This window comes from Euwallacea fornicatus, chromosome 13 (assembly GCF_040115645.1).
Source record: "Euwallacea fornicatus isolate EFF26 chromosome 13, ASM4011564v1, whole genome shotgun sequence".
Lineage (NCBI taxonomy): Eukaryota > Metazoa > Arthropoda > Insecta > Coleoptera > Curculionidae > Euwallacea > Euwallacea fornicatus.
In genome coordinates, this window is record NC_089553.1 from 2,990,251 (window position 1) to 3,016,605 (window position 26,355).

The 26,355-nt window shown below is 40.2% G+C and overlaps 2 protein-coding genes across 5 annotated transcripts; both read left to right on the plus strand.

The window, feature by feature from the left end:
• Positions 1-734: 734 nt before the first annotated feature.
• Positions 735-12,070, plus strand: Lcch3 (Ligand-gated chloride channel homolog 3). 3 transcript variants are annotated; one of them, XM_066289349.1, is made up of 10 exons: positions 735-1,074; positions 1,132-1,238; positions 3,664-3,731; positions 4,880-5,025; positions 5,274-5,431; positions 5,489-5,620; positions 5,680-5,832; positions 7,261-7,479; positions 7,531-7,782; positions 7,964-12,070. In XM_066289349.1, exons 1-10 carry the CDS (start codon positions 1,004-1,006, stop codon positions 8,140-8,142), a joined length of 1,485 nt encoding a protein of 494 aa, XP_066145446.1. In that variant the 5' UTR covers positions 735-1,003; the 3' UTR covers positions 8,143-12,070. The 3 variants fall into 3 exon arrangements, with proteins under 3 accessions (XP_066145446.1, XP_066145447.1, XP_066145448.1); XM_066289350.1 differs by having other exon boundaries at positions 7,543-7,782; XM_066289351.1 differs by lacking the exon at positions 7,964-12,070 and having other exon boundaries at positions 7,535-7,725.
• A 243-nt stretch (positions 12,071-12,313) lies between these two features.
• On the plus strand, positions 12,314-26,098 carry Lrp4 (LDL receptor related protein 4). 2 transcript variants are annotated; one of them, XM_066289285.1, is made up of 25 exons: positions 12,314-12,729; positions 13,599-13,997; positions 14,056-14,185; positions 14,239-14,441; positions 14,498-14,627; positions 14,760-14,866; positions 16,410-16,569; positions 16,620-16,770; positions 16,884-17,203; positions 17,288-17,474; positions 17,529-17,682; positions 17,733-18,521; positions 18,778-18,954; positions 19,011-19,172; positions 20,824-21,039; positions 21,091-21,377; positions 21,687-21,983; positions 22,045-22,473; positions 22,911-23,079; positions 23,139-23,502; positions 23,565-23,907; positions 23,963-24,215; positions 24,507-24,679; positions 24,994-25,197; positions 25,512-26,098. In XM_066289285.1, exons 1-25 carry the CDS (start codon positions 12,660-12,662, stop codon positions 25,665-25,667), a joined length of 6,030 nt encoding a protein of 2,009 aa, XP_066145382.1. In that variant the 5' UTR covers positions 12,314-12,659; the 3' UTR covers positions 25,668-26,098. The 2 variants fall into 2 exon arrangements, with proteins under 2 accessions (XP_066145382.1, XP_066145383.1); XM_066289286.1 differs by having other exon boundaries at positions 17,733-18,497.
• Positions 26,099-26,355: the final 257 nt, after the last annotated feature.

The window sequence follows — 26,355 nt, forward strand, 5'->3', positions numbered from 1 at the left end:
AATATTTCTGGATTTTGAACCGTTGTGATGCCTCACTGATTTGGGTTAAATTGAGTGGTGTGAAGGTTCTGTACAAACTGAAAAATGTTGCATTCAATTACGGAAGGACTAGTGGTGCGCCAGAAGGAATTTTCTACTGCTCAATAACAACGATTAAAAAACGAACAAAAATGTCCACAGTAGTAAGGCCTAAAAATAATGATACGCCAATGGCGTACTATTTAGGTTATTTGATGAGAGTTAAAACACTTTATTTGCACTAGAATCCAAACGGCTCATTCGCGGACATACGCTTATTAAAGAAATAAGCTTGTATTGATCGCTCCCACAACCTCTAAAAACTAGTCGGTATATTTTTGGGACACCCTGTATATTTAGTTCTAGAAATAGATCCAGATCCATATAGGTACGTATATTTGTTTTGCATCGGGATCTCTTCTTCCCTGGACCCGCCACTGCTCTTTCACCTCCGATTAAAGGTACAAAGACGAAAAGGGGGCGGCGAATCTTTGGGTCTGAAAAATCCAAGGACTAAATGAAGCATGATGGAAATGACTTTTTTTGTTTTTCCTACAAGACCACTTTTATTTTGCACTTAAGGGAAATTGAATTAGCACAGTGCGTCCAAATAGTATTTACCCTTCCTCGTCCCTTTCTCTGCGAACACATAAAACCGCAACTCCGAAAACGGAGGCTGAACTCCACAGAGCGAGCGCCTGCGCTCTTACCCTGAATTCGCGGTGCCCCAAATAAGATGCCAGAGAATAAAGAGCACCGCGATAACAACTCTTTGATATAAAATATTCGTATAAACGTTCAGTTTCCTCAAAAAAGTTTCCAAGTTATGTAAGTGACGCAGGTACAGACACAACAAAGAGAATTTTAAAAAACCATTAAAAAGCCAAATTATGCCAATCTAAACCTTCGTTGTCAGGGTAAAGTGTACCACGGTTTTTGCATCTGAAGTGATTTCGTTGCTCGGTTAGAGACTCTCTGATTTGTCATGGAAGGGCCCAAACTGGACATCATACTGCTCATCCTGGCAGTCTACAGCATGACAAAGAACTGCATAAGGTACGGTTTATTATATAACCACAAAAAAATTACTGTGTAAGTAATTAATTTTATTAGCGGACAACGAGGCTCTGTGATGATCTCAGATAGGTTGGATAATGTCACTCAAACTATATCCAGACTTTTGGAAGGTTACGACATTCGGCTTCGGCCAGATTTTGGGGGTAAGTCCGCAGCGCTAAACTTACATTTAACAAGATCTTACGAGTGTCAATAGATAAATATTCATTATAGTTTTCTTTTTTATACATTACATACTACTTATCATAAAAATTGCAACGCCTAGAATTAATGCGTCAAATTTAGCCAAAACCGGTATATGCATTTAGTTGCAGTAGCGGTGCAATTGATAAGATTTTACATATAACGCCGTGCGTTACATGCAAAAAATGTCAGAATCAGTAGTTATACCATATATTCAGAGTATTGGAAACGTGCTTTTCCAGCAGGACAAGTGCTCGTGTAACTATGGCTCATCTATAACTTCGCAATGCCAGTGTGCATCCTTGGCCCCCGCGCCCTCCCGATCTTTCCCCCATAGAACGCGTACGGGAAATGAAAAATTACCACACTTTAGAACTCACCACGTTCTTTAATAGAGATATTGTTGTTGCATACCTTAAGATAACATCGACCATTTGCTTAAAAACATGTAAAGATTAGTTGCTGGGGGTGTGAATTTCCCAAGGCGGCCATACACCTTTTTAGAATTTTAAAGGCTTTCTGGACTTCGGTTGACTTCAAACATTGCGCCATTTATTTTGTGTTTTGTAGCTAATATATTTACAAAGTTGCATTAAAATATATACCCGCATTATTTCTAGGTGTTGCAATATTTACGACGAGCAGTATAAATTGATAAATGTCTAAAGAAGTAGTAGCAACTTTGATCTATTCAATGAGACACCCTTTATATTATTTGGCCGTTAGCTTCGCCATTTCCATTCGACGATTTCCGCTAATGGCTCCTTACCTATTTCCAGCTGTTTTCGAGATATTAATTAAAGTTCTTATTTTTTGTTCAAAACAAGGTGCCAAGGAGACCTCTGCCTCGACGCGATTCGAATTCGTGAGAAGCAGCGTCTTCTGATGCTATTTCGGAAAGATCTGCGAATATTCCTCGTATAGAAAAAGTGCCTTTACGCTTAGACACTGCGATAGATTATCAAAAATTGAGTATGCACGGAGTCACCGAATTGAAAATATCTCGAAAACCGTTAGAGACGAATTTTTTCCAAAATACCTTTTTTATGTAGAGCAGTTCAGAGTGTCAGAATTCGTAAATATGTCGAAGTTATCGGCATTGCTAAGTGAGAAACAAGTATCTTTGGATAATTGATTGTACCTCAGAACCCCTTTAGGAGCAAATATACATAATTAAACAAATTACTTTGACACCTTATTAAATGAAAACTAGTAATATTTGCGTAAGGCAAATTTCGCTGATTCACCTTATTTTCTTATCCTCTAAATTTTTTTCGAACACACCCTGTACTCATTCTCTTTTCTTCATATCAAAAATTTAAGGCGATTACGTCATTATAGTTATTCGTCATTCCCAGCAAATTCATCTTGATTCGAGAAATCACATTCAGAAGCCTGATTCGAAGCTCTAAATCTTTAACTGCTTTCTAATTTTATGGTTGAACGTTACCCTGTCGTACACATCTTCTTAAAGAAAGATGTGTAGACGACACTTGAATGCCCATATTAGCGAGATCGATGGTTCATTTTCATTCAACACGAGGGGCTTTAAATAGATTTCTACAATACGCTTTAAAAATAACTGATTTTAGTAGACAAATATACGATAATAATTAATATAAAAAATGGTTTGAAGTGTTTTAGATCGATCGGGAACAAGAGTTTTCTAATTTTTATATTGCATTATGTAATTTCAATTGTGTTGGTAACGTCAAGACGTGGCCCTGCGTAGTTCTGATGCCCTATTAGAATATTGTCCTTTAAAAAGGCGCCATGATACGCCAATGATTGTCTCAGAATTAGAAGCTTATGAAAGGAGCTTCTTATCGGTAAAAAATCCACTAGTTTTTCATACAAAACATAACGGAGATGTGCGAAAGTGTTTCTGGGCAATTTCGAGCTTTAGGAAATTGCGTTTTGAAAAATCGTCGTGATGTGTCAACGATTTTCTTAAAATTACAAGTTAGCGTTCCTTCTTGATAGAAGACAGAGGTGTGCGTGGCTTGCGTTCCGAATGGATATATACAAATATTTGTGAACAATTCTGAACGTTAGAAAATTATTCTTTGGAAAAACGTCTGGCCCCGCTGAGAATTTTTGAAGAATTAAAAATTTTTAAAAATCAGTTTTTTCTTCAGCAAAAATCGACTCGTTTTTCTTAGAAGGCAGAGGCGTGCGAGAGTCGATTTTGCAAATAACATAAGTGTCGAAATATCTAAAGGAAGCTTTAGGTCCAATTTTTTTCCTTTAATTTCTTCGATACATCGCTCTTTCGACAACCCCCGTATATAGACTGTTATTAAGAAAAAGCACAGACAGACACTTCCCACGCGCTGCCTAGCAACGTGACACCTATCATCCACTACTTAATCTGAATAATTTTAGGAGAACACCTGCTGGTGGGCATGGACCTCACAATCGCCAGTTTCGATGCCATATCCGAAGTGAATATGGTAAGAAAAACTGCAATATCTTAGTTTATTTCATGGGTTGATTTTCGAAGACCACGATCAATGACGAAGGTTGCCAAGGTCGCAGGATATTTATCGAGATGGCAACACCGCATAATTTTTCTCCTTTATAATAATCGATGTCAACAAGGGTGAGAAGTGCCAGTCGTCATGGAGTCTTATTGGTTGGGAATGCGTGCTTGACAGGTTCGCTGACATTATTACGGAGATAGTTGTACACGAAGCCACCATTATTTGTTCAGTGTTGCCAATCCTCGCGGAATTCCTTTAACAATTAATTTCTCTTGTTTCAAAAATAAAGCTGATCGTCTAATAATTATTAATTAAAATTCTATGAAACGTTGGTATCCGCGACCTTAACGTCAAGCTCATTCCAAGTACGGTTTTTTCAGGATTCTTGCCTCTTCTTGGATTTTTCACAGCAAATTGCATTTCACAGGAATTCCGCCGAAGCCTGCAACTTTTTGTTTTTATTTTCTAGCAAAATACGAAATAATTTTACCAGCAGGAATAAAATTATTACTGCCAACCTCGTTTCGAATACACTGTGAAAAAAATTTCATTTTAAGGATTTAACCGCAAAGCAATTAGATAACGAATAACTAAAGTTGATTAAGTTTGAACGGAAATGAAAACGGAAGGAACATAATATTTTGAACGCCGGAACTTTATGGAAGAGCTTTGTTTCCGGCCTTCGATGGACAGCGACCAGAAAAGACCCACAAAATCGATTGTTACATGTGAAAACCGCTTCGGCTGGCACACGCAGGTCGAGGACAGTATGTACGATCTTGTTTTATAACGTTTGGATTGAGCTCTCCATGCATGAGCATGTTCTTATGCGTAATGTCAACGGTTCCATGAGGCAATCGACGCGATGTTCATTAACGCAAACACGAGTCAAATATCTTGTTTCTAGGACGTTATCGAGATATTTGAGATCCTCTTGATCCTTGAAAAGCCCCCACCAAGAATAATCTGGAGGGTTTATATCGGGCAGCCAGTGAGGCCATCGTGAATGAACTAAGTCTTTTGTCCGGAGATTAAATCGACACCTTTTAAATGTTTAGGAAGTTCTATTATTCAACACGTATTGCTCAGCAATTTGTATCTGGTTCATTTCTTTTCAGGATTACACTATAACACTGTATTTAAACCAATACTGGAAAGACGAGCGTTTGGCCTTCAGCAACGAAGACGAAATCCTGACTCTATCCGGAGATTTTGCCGAGAAAATCTGGGTTCCAGACACATTTTTTGCCAACGATAAAAACAGGCAAGAATGCGAATTTAAATGACCAGAAATTTATGTATTACAAAGTGTTTTACAGAGTGTCCCAGACACGGTGGTACAAATAAGCAACTTTTTTATACGGCATATTTGCTTTGTACCAATGTTTCTGGAAACCCCTGTAGACACAAAGTCTCTTTGATAACAAATTTTGTTTAAAGAAATCCTTCGACTCTCTTAAGAACGGATGCGGCTCCTCGCATCCAGGACTTAATAATCATCATTATTTCCAGCTTTCTGCATGACGTAACCGAGAGAAACAAATTGGTACGTCTTAATGGCGACGGATCAATTACATACGGAATGCGGTTCACCACCACGTTGGCCTGCATGATGGATCTCCATTATTATCCCCTCGATTCGCAGAATTGTACAGTGGAAATCGAGAGCTGTAAGAAAGGGATTATGTAGTTTCAAAGAATTCCAATTTGCGACTACTTATTTCCAGATGGATACACGGTTATGGACGTGGTCATGTACTGGAAAGACAGGCCCGTGCGAGGAGTCGAGGAAGCGGAATTGCCTCAGTTTACCATAATCGGATACGAAACGAACGATCGAAAGGAACGACTCGCCACAGGTGAAAAAATTGCAGCTGATGGGAAATTGCAATTTCATGCCCCCATTGGTACGTTTCAGGAATTTACCAGAGACTGTCCTTGTCCTTTAAGCTACAAAGGAACATTGGGTATTTCATTTTCCAAACCTATTTGCCCAGCATTCTCATTGTGATGCTCTCATGGGTATCCTTTTGGATCAACCACGAGGCTACTAGTGCCAGAGTCGCTTTAGGTTTGTTGGATATGCGATATTCTCGTCACCTTACCACGACATACCGGGTGTCGGTTTTTGGAGTTCGAGCAAGGGATATAAGGGAAATATCCTGCTCACTTCAGAACGTACACATTTATCCTGCCATAGCGTGTTCTTAATTTCGTGTCTTCATCTCAAACCACTTTTGAAATATTAAAAAAAAGGAAATAAACAATTTGTATTTTGGCAACGAAGCGCTTTCGGACCCCGCTCTATTCATTTTAAATATTAATTTTAATGAGCTCTACATCACCTGAAAGATTGTCGGTACGTTTATGAAACACCCTATGTAAGTATACATTAATTATTATTTGATTTATTTTTTCAGGGTAATTTGTTAGATTTGATCAGAGTCACTAATATCAAATGCAAAAATATCATCTTTGCTACTTTTTTTTTTTTTAATAACTTAAACAACGTGTTCCGTAACTTCTTTTCATAACGGTGACTTCCTTGCTTTTATACCACTGTCGTTACTGCACTCTCTTCAATGGCAAGAACTTCCTATTACCACAAACTCCATATGAATTATAGTTCTGTGGTTATTTTCACTTATATTTTTATTTTTAATTATTTTTTTTACCAAAAACTGTTTTGTAAGCGCAAAATCGAGAGCAATCCAATTTCTTATCAAACGAAGAAGTTTTTTCGTTCTTTACGTACTATTCAACTGAGTTTGCAGTGCATTTATTGCCAAATTTATACCTGTTTTTTTCAAAAATTAATTGACAGATTTTGAATCGCGATACATCATTGAATGCAGTTTTGAAGATCCTTTAATTTGAGGTGTCACTTGACACATTTTTAAGTTATAAAAAATCGGCCATTTTGTGTTATCGGTGACGTAAGTGACATTTAAAACATAAACAAACGTCAAAAGACAGTATTTTTGTCACATTTCATGCTGCTTTCGAGTTAAATTTTTTTTTAAGTCGTCGCAAGTGGGGGAGGGCACAGTTTAGTGCCGCACGGTGTATCGGACCACTGGATGCTCTACCAGGCGTCTGAACACTTTCTGCTGCTCTTTTTGCGTGACGTATGGCGACGACTAATTCTTCAATATTTGGATTAGCTATAAATTGGGGCAACTTTGCCCTAATTTTTCCAAGTTCCCATCAATTGTGGTTACCGAGTTGACCACGTCTGAGCTCCAAAAACGGACACACTGTATTCGAGATATTTTATGATGAGAGAAAGATACTGTAGGAGATGATAATGCTTTCCACTTTTCATTCCCACATAACAAAAATTTCTATACACCCCGTGAAAGAGGATAAAATTTGCCATCTGAGACAGCACTTATCTTGTCTTTTAACATTGACTGAGAGCTAAATCAGAAGTCTCCCAAAGGATCTTTCTCTCGTCATGGAACACCCTGTATATTCTTCTCTTGTCTTATATAATCAGGTATTACAACTGTCCTTACAATGACCACTATAAGCACTGGAGTGCGCAGCTCCCTTCCTAGAATAAGCTACGTCAAGGCGATTGACATTTACTTAGTCATGTGCTTCGTCTTCGTATTCGCAGCCCTCCTTGAATACGCAGCTGTGAACTACACTTATTGGGGGGCCAGGGCCAAGAAAAAGAGCAAGAAATCTAAGGAGACTGACGAGAAAGCTGCAGGTTAGCTCAGGGCATTATCAGCGCACCAATCTCACATAATACCTGAGCTAGATAGCTTTTCAGGCTCGAAACTGCCTTCTTGCGACCAAAACCAGAAGCAAATAGTGAAGGGCGAGGACATTATCGAGCTGGAGGACATACGGATGAGCCCTTTACCCTCGATAAGAAACCGGAAGCTCTCGGTTAAAATAAATTCTTCTCAGGATTCGGAGTCATCGTCGAACTTCCCTCCTAGTTTCCGGTATAGCAGATCGTCGGGTTATATGTATACGTGCAGACAAACGCCCGGACTAAGATTTCGAGGTGAGCAGGATAAGGCCCAATTTTTCGAGTGGATGGCAACTTTGCCAGCAAGATAAAGTCTAATGGAGAAATTGACCGGATCTGATTTTGGCGTTTGCATGGAAATTCTCTTGCTGCAAAGCTACCGGAAAAACCGGGCCTACAACGTTTTAGTCAGTGGTTAATTGCTGTAATTTCTCAGGGAATCCTGTCCATAAGCCCAAGATGCTGCACGCCATCAGGAAGGGCGCTTTGGTGCTGAAAGCTTCCATGCCAAAGATCAAGGATGTAAACTTGATAGACAAGTATTCCAGGATCATTTTCCCAGTTAGTTTTATGATATTTAATACCATTTATTGGCTGTTTTACATTCTAGAGTAATCTTTGTTCAAATTCGCGTATTATTCATGTCTGGGGATATCAAGGATATTCCTAATTACTTGATCGATCTCTTCTTTTGGAGTATTTTGGGATATTAAGGGATAGTTCAGTCTCCATGTTGTGTGCAAAAACGTCTCCATATCGTTACATTTGAAACCTGCAAATTAGAGTATTGCAGAGGTTCGTACAGAGGCTGGAAGATCAAAATACTGGAGCCCTATGCAGGGCAGTGGCGCACGTTAATGTAGATGTGTTAAAATTTCAGTCACACTATTGCATTTGATGTTAGATATCTACCTTATAAAAACTATGTGTGCTGGAAAATGGGTTTCTTAACGTTTAGGTTAGTTCAGGTTAGTTTAGGTTAGTTCTCAGGTCGCCCTCCCGATGTAATTTCTTAAGGCGGTCCTGAGGGATCTGTGATGAACAGAGCGCAAGTGGCCAGTAGGCATTCCCAGTGAAGCCTAGCAAGTCTGTGTGGCTGGAAGTGTATTCTCTAATTATTTAAAGAGAAATAGCGAGTTCAAGTTATTTATTCCTCGTGGTTAAACAAGCTTGGGTATCACATGTACTATAGAAAAAATGAAAAAAAAATGTTTTAAGTGTCAAAATGCTCTATATTATATTCTAAGCAGTAATAGAGTCGATTTTCAAACTCCACGTTAACATTCATAAAAATTTATATTTTAATGTTCCTACGCGCGGCTGTGATTCTTCTCTTCAGTCCTTCCAAATCCTATGACTGGGTTTCAGAAAAAACAAATGATATATTTTAGTTTTTATTTATTTATTTCTATTTGCAAATACATTTATTTGAATATGGCACCTGTAGCAAAAGGAGTAAGAACCAGACTGTTCCATGACAAAAGGACGATGGAAGTCTTGAGTTTTTTCGTTAAATTATTATTTATTATTGTAAATTTTATTTCATAAGCTGAAGGCTGGTAGTAGCGTTTTACAACATCTCAATTTTCAACAAGATGGAGCTCCACCACACTATTTTCTTCCTGCTAGACGCTGATCACACGATAGATCCCCTGGCCACTTGATTGGTTGAAGAGGACCACTTGAGTGGCCACCGCGCTCGCCGGATTTAACACTTTTGGATTTTTTTCTTTGGGCGCATCTTAAATCACTTGTTTACAAGAACCGAGCCTTAAATCTTGCAAAGATGGAAGAAAAACATTGCAGCTGTGAGTAGGGAAAATCGAGTAGAGTTGTTAATGTTAGAGAGGTCTTGGAAAACAACTTTCATCACCGTTGGACAGCAGGAATGGACAGCATTTTGGACACTTAAAACATCAATAAACAATTTTTTAACAATACAGTTTATACCTGAACTTGTTTACGGTTTGGACGTAAATTTTTTAAAGCTTCTCAATGAAGAAATGCAGGTATTATTGGAAAGGTAATTGGAAGATCTTTCGAATGAGGTATAACACAACTCCTTCCCATGTAAGGTTTCAGTGGTTGTTTCCATCCCGGTAGAGAATGCACTAAATTCAATAGAAAAATGCCTTAACGAATGTCTTCTTTGAAAACAAAACCGACATGTTTTTGCCAGGAACGAAATATCGAAGGTGGTTCGTCAAATTCACACCCTGTATGATGTTTACGTAGTTATGATTGCACATAATCCCACGAGTTTATATAATATCAAGATCAAGCCATATTTGAGGGGAGAAACTCCCTCAATCAAGGCATGCTATTTAGGCCTACTGAATGCTGATATACTGGATGTTTGAAGTATTGCAATGTTGTTTCTAAGGGATGGTTAATCGCGTCAGAAGAAGCCAAAAACACCATAATAAAATTTGACTTGTTGTTAATTTATGGGGAGGCACACCTATTTACCGCCCTAGTACTGTAAATCCACCAAGGGCGTGGTGTGGACCGGGCCGACAACAATGAATTTTGGATGCGGAAGAAGTGTTAAATCTTGTTAAGAAAGACCCTTTCAGTAATTCCCAGGAAATATCCCGGCAAATGGATGTCCATAATAAAACGATTTGGGGAACTTTCCATTCATAAAATCATTAAAACACAGATACAAAAAAATGTTTCCGTCAAGTTAAGCCAAGCTTAATATCACCAAAGACTTCCAGTTAGAAATCCTTAATTGGAAATATCATTGATATCCGATATATTAGATTATACAGGGTGCATCCTTTAAGAGTGGTACCATTACTGCCGTCTTGCTAATTTAAATCGGTGCTTTCGTAGTTTAAGCGTTTGCTGAACATCGATAACTTTTGCCAAGTTTCAAATTAGCAACAGGGCGGAGAGTACTGGTACCACTTAAAAGAAACATCCTGTAATACATAAACACATTGTCAAATTTGATAACGAAATTGCCAGATTTGGTCACGGGAATAGTGCACCTACTGGCGGTTTGCTTTTAGACAACTGCTGTCTGAGCCTGCATGGTAACAATTTATTCCTTATAATTTAGATTTTTAGGACTATAAGAGAAATGTCGTTATTGATCATTACATGCACCAATTACGGGATCATTACACGATCAAGCAGACAAGTTCAAACTTACAGGGTTGAAACTGCGCGACCAAATAGAAAATTCTGATAGAAATCACGGAACTAAATTCTTTAATGATAGGAAGTTTATCGAATTAGAGGTGTGCACTGTATCCGAAGAAAGGAGGACCACCGTGGAGACATCGGAAACGGTAAGAGATAGAGGTGTGGTTAGATATGAGAAAAGTTACGAAATCGCAGGCCTATGAAAATGGCGTTTAGAAATGTCCGAAATATTTTTGGGTTTTTTAGACATTTTGTAAAAGTCGAATTTTTCGATTTTACATATATTTTCTTTTGCATTAATATCAGACCTAAACCAATACTTAACGGTACTGCTCCACGGAAATTTTTATTACTCTTTAACGTGGGCTCATGTGAGTTTTTTAAACCGGCGTTTCGTACTCACGGAACCACCATCAATTTCATTTCTTTTCTTCTTTTATACGGTCCAGATGTTCTGATATCAGATTATGAAAGCCCCTTCCATTACGACTTCAACGATGCACTTACGGTTTAATTAACGTTTCGGTATTTTTTTCGGCCTTATGGAAATTCCCAGTACGGACCTGTACGTAGTGTTTTAATTTTTAAGAAAAAACAATTATCTATATCACTTAACAGTTTATGTCATATAGATGTGTTTCTTTGTCTTTGCTTTTTGAAATTTTATGTCCATTGTTAATTTAATTTTATTTGTTCTTTGCTTATTTTATTAAACTAGTGCATCAATTCAACCATTAGGCTATTATTAAACACCCAAATGGCAAAAGTTGTTAATTGATATAGTTAATTGTTTATTCCTGGAAATTACAAAGCTGCGTACAGGTCGGTAATAGGAGTTTCCTTGCATAAGGCTGAGAAATGGTCCGAAACGCGATTGAACCGTAAATTGTTACAGAGATCGTTGAATTCAAAACAGAGAGGTTCTCAGAATCTGATGTCAGAGCATCTGGACTGTTTTTGAAATAATGGAGTTGATAGCGCCTCCGCAAAGACGAAACGTCGGATCAAAAACTGATAAAGAAGTTAAGGGGCATTGAAAGTTACTCGGGAGAGAAGTGCCATCGGTCTTGGCTCAGGACCAATATTAACACCAGAAAAAACGAATTTTTTCAAAAACCAAAAATCGTTTCGGACACTTCTAAACGCCACTTCCTTAGCCCTTTGATTGTGCAACGTTCTTCCATTTAAACAAATCTGTATCTCGTACCGTTTCCAAGACCTCCTCAATGGTCCTCCTTAACTCGGAGACAGTGCATGTCGCATATAGTCAGTTATTTTTATGGGTCAGTTTCATTGCTGTTTTACTAGTCATTCTCATGAACATCATCATCGTAAGATTGTTTATGGTAAATACTTATTAAGTGATTATTAAATTCTTCCATTCTCAGTTCGAGCTGAAGTTTTTTTTCGTCTTTTCCATCACTCCTTGTAAATCATTGCTATTATCTCATGTTGCATGGGCAAGTTTTTCATAACAAGCTGAATGAATTGGCACAGAGCTACGCTACAATGGACAGCTAATTCTGTTGTCCTACGACCCTGGATCCATTGTAATTTTGCGTGGGCCGGGCTGGCGCAGAATCCATAAATGGACCGTTTCTCTTACTCCTTTTCATCCCACTGAAAACGCTGCGCCGTTTAGCCCGTGACTTCTTGAACAAAATCGATCGCACGTACGAAATGCTCAAAGCAGAAAATTTAATCTAGAGCTCATCTCGTCCGAGTTATACCTCACTTAAAGTGTAAATCAAATCATATGGATGTATAGTGAGTGATCGTGTGTGGTGTCATTAAACGCAGATCCATCAGCAAGTGGTGCTGCATCAGGCTCTTTCACACCCCCATCAAGGGTGGGGGCGGCTATAGGTGTGTGTTGAGTGTGGAACAAGTGCTCCAGCAAAATTTAAGGTGATAGCAAATGTGTGCGTACAAAAGAAGGGCGTAAGGTGATCAAGCATTTGGGGGGCGCATGTAAAATAATGTTGATCCGTCGGTTGTTCGACCATCCAGAGGCCCTCTTAGTTATTGCGATCAGCTGTATCAGTTCTGGTGAGTACCTTTATTTTGAATTTTAAACGTTTGAAGTGAGGGAAAGCGCGGTATGTAACGGGGGTCCTAGAACAACCTTCCATATTTAAAGTATTCGCTTTATTTACTGCCCCCGAGTGGGCGGCAGAGCAGGCACCCTCATCGGAGTCGAGCCATTTCGGACGCATTCGAAAATGTATAATTTGTTTTGCTCAAACCCGTCACTTCTTCATGTGTATTAGAAAACGCTAATAAAAAATAAAATAAAATAAACGCGACACGCATCCCTTAATTCATAGTTTCGAACGGGCCTCCTAGGTAGCTAAGTCTAACACTGTTTGACTCTGAAACGCATTGTGCTCCCAGGCAGTCTCGCAATTTCGGCAGTGAGCAACGGGAAAAATTCAGGAAATTAGGACAAAAAAAAAAAGAGAGTGTTTTCTTGTGCCAGTTTTAAGAATCCGAGGTTCTCTCATACAGCCGTAGGGTCGTGCGCGCCGATCGATTCCGGCCCTGCCCAGCGCTGAATGAATCCATTCATGAACAGATAGATATTGCTAGTAGCTGGGATAGTGTTGCAACTTGATGCTTCCGCAACTGGATATTACTGTGTCCGGGATGCGGAGTCCATTTTCTGATGGCCACAGACCTCGATATGACGAGGATAAATGGTTTAATATTAAAAGGAGGTCTCTCGGACTTCAAACTCCGGATTGAACGAGTGTTTTGACGAGAGCGGTTTGATTAATATCGCGACATTTTAACCGCACAAAGGGCCATAATGCATCGGCAGACGCAAAGTCTCAGGTTGGCTTGCGTTGTGTCGCTGAAGGGGCCCATTGCGACTTAATTCACGGTTAATCCTATAAGCACCGCATAAAATCTTTCAGCGGTATGCACCTCTCAAAAACCGACAACCACCAAAAACTCGACGAGGGCTGTCTACTTCCAACCCGCTTTTCCGGTGTCAAGAAGCTTCAAAGCCTCAGCAACCGTACGCTCAACCACCAAGAAACCCATCATTTCCACTGGGCAGCGGTATTATGGTGTTCGTACTACCATAAAACCGCAAGAAAGCCGTGCCATCTACCACCATTACTTGGATCCCTTGGTTAGATTCCCCATGTCTTTCCCAATTTCCTTCGTCCCTCAGCACCCCTACCTCAACAACTATGAGAAGATATTGGAAGGGTACGACGAGACCTATGAGAGACCTGTGCAAAATCGGGGAGGTGGCCTCTTGAATCCTTGGAGTCTGCCCGGTAGTAATCAACGAGATATTGTGGAAGGTAAATTATCTTGCTGACATAGTCCAACGGTCTACATAGGAATTTTTTGTTGTTTTAGGTAGAGGATACTTATTCCCTGACGACCCTGCCAACGAGGACATCCCGCCAGTCCCTACTTGCTCGAATCGATGCAGAAATGGGATGTTTATGTGTCACAGCAACTGTACCTGCGTGAGCAAGGAATACAGGTATTCCCTGAACGTTGCAAGGTATTTCACATGAAAGAATCATACATTGCCAGATGCGATGGGAGATCACAATGCAAGGAGGGAGAAGACGAGGAGCTTTGCGAAGGCCAACCCAGCGGCCATGATCATACGTTCATCAAATGCGACGAAGCCAAGAACTTGATTTTATGCCCCAAAACGCAACGTTGCATCTCGAAAGATTGGCTTTGCGATGGTGACAATGATTGTGAAGATTATTCGGATGAAACGCGATGTGGTGCGAAGAGAACGTTTATGACCTAACATCGGTGATTGTGATTGATTGCTCAACAGGTTTCTTGCACAATTGCACTGGTGATCAATTTCAATGCGACAATGGATTGTGTGTGCCTAAAACTTGGGTTTGCGACAACGATAATGACTGCAGAGACAGATCAGATGAAATTAACTGCACCAACTCCAGGTAGGAACCAAACAAATGTAGGGGAGGGAATGTGGGCAGTCCAAAATTAAAGCGAATGGGGAGTGTAGAAATTAGAGTGTGATTCAAAATCATTACGACGATGATAAACTATGAACTCATCCTTTTTTCCAGATGCAGACCAGGTGAATTCGAATGCGCAGACGGCAGTTGTATAAGCTCAAATTGGAAATGTGACCGTCATCTGGATTGTATCGATGGATCAGACGAGAGGCAATGCGGTGAGCAAAGACAGACCTATACAGGATGTGCATACTAAAGTTACATAACAATAACGATGTCTTAAACAGTCTACAATCAATTTTTGCCCCTTTAACCCCTTAAAAACCAAATTGCAAGACTTCACACACCCTTTATGTTCCTGCGTTCATGGTGGAACACTCGATGGAATGTGCTATAGAGATATCACCAGTTCAAGTCGAACCAAAGGAGTTGTGCAAGTGAGAGAAGGACCGCATTAGTTATAATGTGTCTCCGACAAAGACCAATGAAGTGCGTTGCGGGGCTAGACGTTAAACTGGGCGGAGTCAGTCGGGATCAAGTTGCCAGATTTTCCACCGTTTCAGAATTCTTACTGATATCACTTCTAGTGATGAATTAAACTGATTTCGAATTTTTACGCATTTATGAATTATTGTTCATTTCCCAATTCTGGCATATCTTATTAATGACCATTGACGAATACGATGATCTGGATTCGTTGATATTTTTTTATGATCTTTTGGTGGGTACGAGACTGAGCCGAGGTTAATAATATAAACGAAAGGGAATGATTCGTTGGCGGTTTAAATCGATATGGGAGAATAAATAAATCGATTGGTGCAGGTAAAGAATGTAAAGAATTTCGATTTTAACGCGCAGAGATACTGTAATTTCGTTCAATTTTCATTTACATACATTACTGCGTTTTATTCTGATATTTTTTTAAATTTCCATCACCATGAAGGCAGCGAAATTGATACTAAGCTACACATGGAAGGGGAGGAGTCAGCAGGACTGACTCCGCCCACTTCAACCGCTACCCTCTTGGACGCGCTTCGTTTATCTTTGTCGGAGGCAAAAGGAAATGTATGCGATCCTTCTCTCACTTGCACAATTCCTACGTTCAGATTTCAGCTGGTGATATCTGAATGTTAATAGTAATAACATACTCTTCGCACTTTTTGTTTCCTAAACTTCGTGTTTCTTGGGTCCTTACGGTTCCTCAGTGGACTTAAGGTGTAGAATTCACTGTTTAACCGAACATGAAACGCCGAACAGTCGATTTGAATTCGTCGAGTAACTACGATCAAGCGCAGGTGAATCGAACAAGGATTTGCCGTTCGGTGCGCATTTGCCATCGTTCGCTGTGAGGGTGGCAATATCGAAAGATTTGTCGTTCGGGGTACATTTCTGTATACGGGGAAATTCACATTTACAGGAACTTTCAGTTTAATTGAAATCCACCGCGAGCTATAGATTAAAGCAGCACACAATAAGAAAACAAAGTTGGAGCGAGCTGCGAAATGAAAAAATCGAGATAATTCGCTTCGAGCTCGCTTCGAAAAATGAATCGACTGAGAGAATTTCAATCGAATCTCGTTGTTCAGAGTTCGGTGTTAGTTCGGCGTTCGCTCGCTCAATGAATGCGCACGTGTACGTGGCCCGCCACAAATAGGAGTGAGCGGGGTACAGAAATAGGTCCATAATACCGATATTCACTGCCGCACTCGTGTTTAAAATTTGGAATAATTGCCCACACAGGGAATCTGATTCTTCTTTTAGATATAAACCCTTCGCGTTGTAACGATAACGAATACGAATGCAACAATCGAAACTGTATCAAGTTCGATTTCAAATGCGACGGTGATGGTGACTGCGAGGACTGGAGTGACGAGATCAATTGTCCAATGAACTATGGCGAATGCACGTCGGGGGAGTACAGGTAAGCTTAGACAACATTTTTTCTGATCCTGCATCAGTGTCCTTATGCAGATGTCAGAGCGGAGAGTGCATTCCTAAGAGATGGCTCTGCGATTACCAGAAAGATTGTCCTAACGAAGAGGACGAGGCAGATTGTAAACCTTCTTTTAACACTACCTGCAATACTGACGAGTTTGCTTGTAAAAAAGGACAGTGCATTTTAGTAAGTTGACGGTACGGGCGTACAGGGTAATTCAAATTCCCTGCCCACCATTGTGATCTCGAGGGTCATAAAAAATACGAGGTCGCAAGTGATGGATTGTTTCTTTATTGCAGAACACCTGGGTATGCGATGGTGCCGCCGACTGTTCAGAAGGAGAAGATGAGCAAAATTGTGACATTTCATGCGACGAGGGAAATTTCCCCTGTTCCGGACCTGGGGAAGGTAACACGAAGACGGTATATTGCTTGAGGATGAAACACAGATGTGACGGCCAAAAAGACTGTCCGAAGGGCGATGATGAGGTAAACTGTCCAATGAAACGGGATTGCGAACCGGACACGAAATGCGAACAACGATGCGTTACTTATCCGGACGGGACCAGAGGATGTGCCTGTTACACTGGTTACAAGCTGAACACTACTAATAATATCACGTAAGTGTCCCGGATCTCTTAAAACTTCTGATTTTCGCACTTTTTGCTCAGAGACGTAATAAAACAATGCGCTGATTGTTGTAGCTGTGTGGACATCGATGAGTGCCTCTACGCCACCAATCCAGTTTGCTCTCAGACCTGCAATAATACATTGGGAAGCTTTAAATGCGGCTGCATGACCGGATACATCTTGAGACCAGACTTGAGGACTTGCAAGGCAGTTGGGGCATCACCCACCCTACTTTTTGCAAACAGGATCGACATCCGCCAGGTAACAATTCGATAAACTACCACATTCCTAATTTTTCCAAATCAATTCGCTTAGATGTCTCTGAGCAACAGCAGGTACTCTCTGATATTGAGAGGGTTACACAATGCAATATCGCTAGACTATCACTACAACAAGCAGCTTATATTTTGGTCTGACGTGTCTACTGATAAGATCAAAAGGGCTGCGGTCAACGGTACTGAAGTGACCAGTAAGTAATTTCGCAGGCTATTGAGCAAGGTTGAAAGGGGCGTTTTACAGCTATTGTCAGCTCGGGACTCGAGTCTCCAGGAGGTATTGCGGTAGATTGGACGCACAATCTCCTCTTCTGGACAGATTCTGGTACGAAACGAGTAGAGGTGGCTAATCTGGACGGTACCCATCGAGCAATAATCGTTGCTAATGAACTGGACAAACCGCGGGCGATTGTCGTTCATCCGGGAGAAGCTTTTCTCTTTTGGACAGATTGGGGACCAAACCCTAAAATCGAAAGGTCGGAGATAGACGGTTCCAACCGCAAGAGCATAATCACTGAATCCGTGTTTTGGCCTAATGGACTGACTCTGGATTACACTGATAACCAGTTGTATTGGGCTGATGCCAAACACAACGTTATCGAGGCGGCCCAACTTGATGGCTCTAAAAGAAGAAAAATCGTCACCAAAGGGCTTCCGCACCCTTTCGCCATTACTATCTTCGAGGACGCCATTTTCTGGACCGACTGGCATACCAAATCCATAGCAAAGGCGAATAAATTAACAGGAGCCGGCTACAGGGCTTTACACTCGTATTTGCACTTCCCTATGGACATTCACAGTTTCCATCCTCAGAGGCAACCTAAATTTAAGAACAGATGCGGCGTATCTAATGGAGGTTGTCAACACTTGTGTCTTCCCAATAGAAAGTCATACAGTTGTGCATGTCGCATGGGACAGAAATTGAGGAATGACATGAAGACTTGTCTCAAACCTGAGAAATTTTTGATGTTCGCTAAGAAGAAAGACATACGCATTAAGCATTTGGACGGTAAGCTGATGAATAGTATGCAAGGTAATTGTTAAGGACGCACTTTTGTGCAATTTGTATACTATAGTATGGCCTTGTATGTATGTTTTGTGGCTTTTTGACACAAAGAAAATGACTTATATCTATGTCAAACATTTTTTGGACACTGTCAAATTGTCATTTGTCAGTAATAAGTTTTAACGCAGGCGCTTAACGCCATTATCAACTCGTAAATGCATGCGTTTTTCTTACTTCACCTAAGTAAAAAATAATTTTAGTTTAGTATCAACTTCTCATTTAGGGTCATCCGAGAAGCAATATGAGACAGTCTTGCCTCTGGAAGGCATTAAAAATGCCGTGGCAGTCGCATGGGACAGCAAATCAAATTACATATACTGGACAGATTTAGCCTTAAAGTCAATAAACAGGGCTTATTGGAATGGTTCAGATCATCAAGTGATCCTTCATACCAACATTGGTTAGAAAATTAGCATTTTGCTTGATTCTTGCATATAACGTTGGTTTTTTCCATAGAATCCCCTAAAGGCTTGGCATTTGATTGGATTTCCGATAAAATATATTGGACAGATTCCGTGGTTTCCCGAATCGAAGTAGCTAAAGCTGATGGTTCGATGAGATCTTTGATTATATGGGAGGACGTGGACCAACCTGGGGATATTGTAGTAGACGCACCTAGTAAATATCTGATTCGATACAGGCTGCCTGGTTTTTTGTAGCAGAATTTTACACACGTACTCTACACCTTAAAACAATACGAGTAACGATACGAGTTTGCTATATAAACCATATTCGCGAAACGCTTTGATAAGGAAATGCAGGTTGTTGAAATTTTATATTTTTTTCAATTTATCTTTCGTTGCTCCCAAAATGTTTGAGATGTTTAGCTCAAATATTGAGCAGAAGTCAAAAGTATAATTAGACGGGTGGTCTTCATATCATTCCTTGACAGTGAGGAACTGGCTAAATGCAGACTAGTCACACAGATGGGTAACACGTGGAGGACCAATTGCTTGGCCTTCTCGCACGCCCGATCTAACGCTTCTAGATTTTTACATTTGCGGGTTTGAAAAGGAAAATTTGTACTCTAATTCTGTAATCTCGTAGAAAGAGGTCATAAGGCGAATGAGAAGTTTTGCTCCTAGAATAATTGCTCAGAATTTAAGATTTGTTCGGTAATCTTTATGGTGACGTTCTAATTTATGTGTGGAACGTAGTGGTAATTATTTCGAACAATTTCTGTAATAATAATGATTTGGTGTTGACTTAAATGATTTTTTTTATGGAATGACTATTATATATAAATATATATATATATATATAAATATATATATATAAATATATATATATATATATATATAAATATATATATATATAAATATATATAATAGTATTTGAAGTTGCTGTTGTCCTCGTGTCGACTATTATTTTTATTTCTCTTCTGTTAAAAATCCACTTTACTCTAGATCGTCAATAAATAAATCCTTATTCTTATTTACACCGTAGTGGCGTGTCAGGAAATGTAATGTGAGTAGGATGTCCGGAATGTCGTAAACCTACTCAATGGAAAAATAGCACGCATTACTTCACCGTTATCCAAATAACCGAAAGACGATGACAAGCGCCAAAATGGTCAAAACACATAGAGGTTTCTAAATTGAACAGACAATTTAAATTTCTAAATTAACTACTTACGCTGCACCACAAAATAATTTTGGGCCAAAAAACTGGGTCAGAATCCCAAAGAAATATCACCCTGTAGATTTTCACGATCACTCAGTGTTATCTAATCGTGCAAGCCTTAAACAAAAATTTATGCTCGAAATCTGAGCTGAACGTCTCAAAAACTTTGAAAGCACCAAAAAATAAAGTGAAATAATATAAAATTTGAACACCCTATATTCTTTAACAAAACAATTCTTGAAAGTAGTTTATATAGCAAACTAATATTATTTTTGCGCGTGGGACACGTGGTTAAAATTCTGTTACAAAAAATCAGGACGTCCTGTATAATTCTTTTGAATAGACTTAAATCGTGTGCAAAACAAGCGTAAATAATCCATTCTCTGGTTATACCACCCAACACACATTTGTCACAGAAGGTTCGGTCGGCTACGGCACTCTGATCTTTTCAGATCGAAGTGCAGCGCCGATAGATATCGAAGGATTGGAGCATTCACAATTCTGTTTGGTCTAACGGCGTGCTAAATCAATATAGATTAATGAAAGTGAACTTTCCACTCGTATGATAAATGTATGTTCAGTGGTTATACTTAATGCAGGCGCAATATGCTGATTATTTTCAAGGAAGGTTTGTTTTCTCCTTTAGGCGGCCTGATGTTTTGGGCGGAATTGGGCGACAAGAAGAGAATCGAAAAGGCCAACATGGACGGTACTAGTCGAGTCACTCTAGTTTCGACGAACATATCCGAACCGAGTGGTCTGGCAATCGACCATACCACGTCCAAACTTTACTGGACGGACAGTAAATACTTGACCATAAGTTTAATCAATTACGATGGAACTGGCAGAAAAATCCTGTTGGGTAAGCACCTGATTCAGCAATAAACTTACAATAAACGAAAAATTTTTATAGTTGAGCCGTCAGGTACATGGCCGTACGGATTGGACATATTTGAAAATTATATTTATTGGACGGATCCCAGGAACAAATTCATAGAAAAAATCAATAAACTAACAGGCGAAGACAGATCGATCGTCTTAAGGAACGTTCCCGATTCCATGGGGATCAAGGTGTTTCATCGGTTCAGGAAGAACGTTGTTAGTTCTTGTAATAACGGAAACAACGGTGGATGTTCCCATTTATGTTTGTTGAAGCCCAAAGGACACTCCTGCGCATGCCCCACAGGCATTAAATTGATGGTGAATTTTTGGTTCGATTATACTGGATCAACGATCTAAAAAAACTGGATGTAGCACTAAAATCGCGGCAATTTTTTGGGTGTAAGGCTGCCATGTATTAGTGTCCCTGTGACCTAAGTCTTGCGATGGGAGTCGTTTTGCGCATGTAAGCGGCCATAATGGAGCCGTCGCTTCTTTCTGCGCATTTCGCCTCCATGGATTAGTGTCTGATTCGCCAAAAAAAAAAGTAACGAAAACGATGCTACATCGAGTTAGTCAATAGATCGTTGCATTCAAGAGTTATTTGACTTCATTGACTATAATATACAGAACGACAAGAAAACGTGCACCAGTGGACCTTTGAATTATCTAATTCTCGCCCACCGCCTCGACATAAGATTGATATCCCTGGATGTCCCGTACATGGCGGACGTAGTCCTGCCATTCAAACACCTCAAGATGACCACAACTGTCGACGTGGACCGAAAAACTGGCGAAATCTACTGGGCCGATGTATCGGAGAGTTCCATCCAGAAATCTACCCCTAATGGCACTCACAAGGAGGTGATTATAACACGTGAAATCGAGACCCCCGATGGAATAGCTGTGGATTCGACAGGAAGAAAGGTGCTGCACGAAAATATTCAAACAATTAATGAATAATGTCTTCGTTCTAAAATCTTTACAGATTTATTGGACAGATTACGAGAGGAAAAGCATCGAAGTAGCGGAGCTGGACGGCACTCACAGGAAAGTCTTATTCAACAAGGACATCTTCAACCCCCGTGCCATCACCCTTCATTACCATCACGGGCTGATGTTTTGGTCGGACTGGGGCCAAACAGCAAAAATTGAAAAGGCACACATGGACGGAACGAATAGAAAGGCCCTGATCGTGGATGAGATCATGTGGCCAAATGGACTCGCCATTGATAGGCCTGAAGGGCGATTGTACTGGAACGATGCCAAGCGGCACACTATTGAGTCATGCAACTTGGACGGGGAAAACAGGAAATTGATTCTGGCCGAAATTAAGCATCCTTACGGTCTGGTGGTTGTTGGGAACCATATCTATTGGACTGATTGGAAAACTCAGGCCCTACATCGCGCTGATAAGGTAACACATTTGCTAAATTTAAGTATACTTGGCGGTACCTGAACTATTAGCCAAACGATCATAAAAACAAAGAAAGAAAGAGAACCGGAAAGGCTCGGAAGCTCTATGTACAGCACGTAGTGATTATGTTCGCTGGATTTCGCGTGTAATGAAGATCTAATGCTAACCGAAACCTAGAACCACCTCAGTTGGTAGTTCTCACTCACGATAAGAATCATGTTAGATAGGTTGATTATGATCATATGTAGAGGAGGGAAGGAAAATTTGGAGGAGGGGTGAATTTGAGACACTCCTCAAAGTACGACGTTACCGAACTGGGGAAGTTTTCCTCAGATTTAGGGTAAATACGTATGTGTACCGCTGTTTTATTTAAGAAAATTCCTTAGGCTTTGATATGATTGAAAATTCAGCTCGGTAATAGAATCTCGCCGTTTTAGGAAACCGGAGAGGGACCCACTGAGATAATAAGTGGCCTAGAGGGACTCATGGACGTCAGGTCCGTTCAAAATGACAACATCGCGGAAAACGCATGCGGCGAGAATAACGGTGGATGCAGCCACCTGTGCCTGAGGAACCCCAAAGGATACACCTGCGCATGTCCAACAGGCTAGTTCACGCTTATTCTCATTTCGATAACGTCACTTAACGTCATATCGTTTTATTAGGTTTGGCCAAATCAAAAACCCATCCGAAACAATGTGATCAGGTTCCTCAAACTTACCTCCTGGTGGCTTCAAGATATTCAATCAGTCAGATCAGTCTAGACACAGCGGATGGTTGGGACGTGTCCCTACCGGTCAAAGACAACCTTGGAAATGTCTTGGATATCGACTTCCACTACAGGAAGAATCTTGTTTTTTATGCAGACATCGGAAGAAACGTCATCAAGAGTGTCAACATCTACAATATGTCCGACGTTCGTACTATAGTCAGTGATAACTTGACGTCGCCAGATGGCATTACAGTCGACTGGCTCGCGGGCAATATTTACTGGACGAATACCGGGAACAAAAAAATTGAAGTTGCCAGGTATGGGCATGCCCTTAATCCCTTGCTATTGCGGCTTTTACTTAAGAGATTCTCAATTCCAGGTTGGATGGATCCAGTAGGAAAACAGTGGTGTCGAAGCTCGGCGACCCGCGGTCAGTGGTGTGCAATCCGAAAGCTGGCTATTTATTTTGGAGCGATTGGGATCAGAATAATCCCCGTATTGAACGCAGTCATTTGAACGGTTCCCATAGGCGGACCATAATAAGTGAAGGATTGACGTTTCCTATTGGGTTAGCCATAGATTTCGCTTTGAGAAGACTGTACTGGATCGACGCCAAACTGAACGTAGAGAAGATAGAGAGTTCCGATTTTAATGGCTACCACAGACTGGCCCTGCCTATAGATAGTTCTGAGGAGAAGGCTCATCCGTTTTCCCTGAGTCAGGTAAGTACCATTATCCCGTGCAAAAAGCGAAAGGTTCATGTGTCATGTATTTTAGTATAGAGAATGGCTCTTTTGGACCGACTGGGATCAAAGATGCGTAATGCGAGCAGAAAAAATCAACGGCAACGGAAGGACCATAATCAGGTCCATGCATGCCGTAATGGGCATAACCATGGTAACCGAGGAACGACAGCCCTTCTGGAACCCTTGCGCCGTCAATAATGGCAACTGTTCGCACTTGTGCTTCTACAAGAAGGGCGGCTACACCTGTGGTTGTCCAGACGAGCACGCACCCTCGTGCAGCACCAGTTAGTTACATAACAACCGTAAAGCAGGATTAAATATTCGTGGTTTATTAGATATTCCCGTGTAAAAATCCCTGGCGTTAATCAATAAAAAAAAATCTGGCGCTAACGATTCATGCATGTCTAAACCCCACTTAAGAAAGATCTGAAACATTGGGGCCAGTTGACTAGCGCCCGTTTTTTGCATGTGTGGACGCGTAAAGAGGAACCACGATTACATTGGCACTGGCGAGAATAAACCATGCATGTGTAAACCTCGCTTTAACGAATCACCTATAGCTAGATAATTTACAGCTCCTCGCGGACGGGTCTCAAACGTATGCCCTGAAGGTAAAGGATTTGACTGTGGTACTTCCGGCGAAGCGGATTACGACGATTACGAGTTATTTGGTTTTGGAGGCCCCTTTGAAACGAACCATGACGTTCCCGTAGCAAGTGATCATTCAACTTTCTACATTATTACGTTGGTAAGTGCAATTGGACGGTAAAACATGATGCGCTGCTCCAACTTGACTTAAAAGTTGCGCGCATTATGTCAAGCAAAAATTTGACATCTGTCAAATTTTTAATATTATTAATATGCGTCGTGCAGCGGGCATTAGCGATGACGTCGCAGAACGGCAACGACGCTCTGCGGCTGGAAGGTTTACTGTGCGTTCATTGCAATGGCACCGCACGATTTTTAATAACTTAAAACAGCGTATATAAAGGATATAAGTTAATTTTTCCTTTGTCTTATAACTATACCGGTACCTATAGTCATATTTTTGTTTACGTTTAGGTGCCCATGCTGGCGATAGTGATCACGAGCGTAGCGGTAGTAGCGTATATCCTCATAAAGAAAGGGAAAAAGAACTACATTGACGGGGCTAGCCGAAGTTTTTCCAACCCGAATTACTATTCGAACGACCCGAACGCACCACAAAACCATCAGCCGGATAGGAAGCAATTTATATGGAAACGACTGAAATATGACAAATCACAGGTAACCCTATATAGTCCATTTACAACTTATTTGTAGAAAATGAGCCATGGAAATTTGATATGTTACCTCTGCATGTTATGGCAGACATTAATTTTTACTTCCGTGAACAATGTCTCAAATTTCCCACTTTCTCTTGAATTTTGGCATCCATTGGTTTCTGGTTGCTGCTGGTTGTTATTTAAATGTACACTGGATCTGTTTCTTTGTAGAATATTTTTAACCCTTAACGACTGGCCATGGCAAATGGCTATGTGTGCATTATAGTCAATGTAAACATTCTTAACGTCTAGAACAGTAAAATTTCTATTGTTTAGGAAAGAGTATACGAGGAGACAGTGGTGGCGAGTCCCGAAGTGACCAGCTTAATTCCGACAATTCTGACGCCTTGCAGTTCGAACTGCGAGGTGGTGACGCCGGAAATGGAGAGGTCCCCCTCGGTTACGCCCCTGCACAAGGTTGATATTCAATAAAAACGCGATAGGGCCCTTAATCATTTATTTTTCTAATATTGAAACGCAACAAAATTAGTCACCTTTAATTACTCGACAAGCGTTTAATTTAGTGTTTGTTTAGGACGTTTTCATGTAAATAATAAAGAGTTTTGTCAAATTAAGGTGACTGACAATAAGAAATATTAATAGACTTAATTAACAAATGAAGCATTTTCGCATTGTTTCTTGTATTGTGCATTTTTGAAAAATTCCAATCAGACTCTGTGTTTTAGTATTGTTTTGTATGAGAGGGATATTTTAGTACACTAGGTAAGAGGCAGAGTAATTAGGTTCAATTTTTTAGGGAAATGATGTATATATTGTTTGTAGTGTTGATCCTTAAATGTTATATGTAAAATGGGTATTTGTTGATTATTCACATATTAGTTCCTTAAACGAAATTGATGCGACGAGCAGATATTTTTATTGTTAATATACCCAAATTCAACCAATTTTTCGCGTACCGTGTTTTGGGCAATTCCAGTTGAAACTCAGATGCTTTAACTTTTTGAAATTGTGAAGTCCGTTAAGTAATAGTTGAAAAAAGAGGAAAAACCTATTTCCAGCCGAGTTGGCCATGAATTCGAATCAATTTTGTTTCTAAAAACATTCGCTCATCGGCTTCTGTCAGTTTCGACTTTTACCAAATCTCATCAGTATTGAGCAA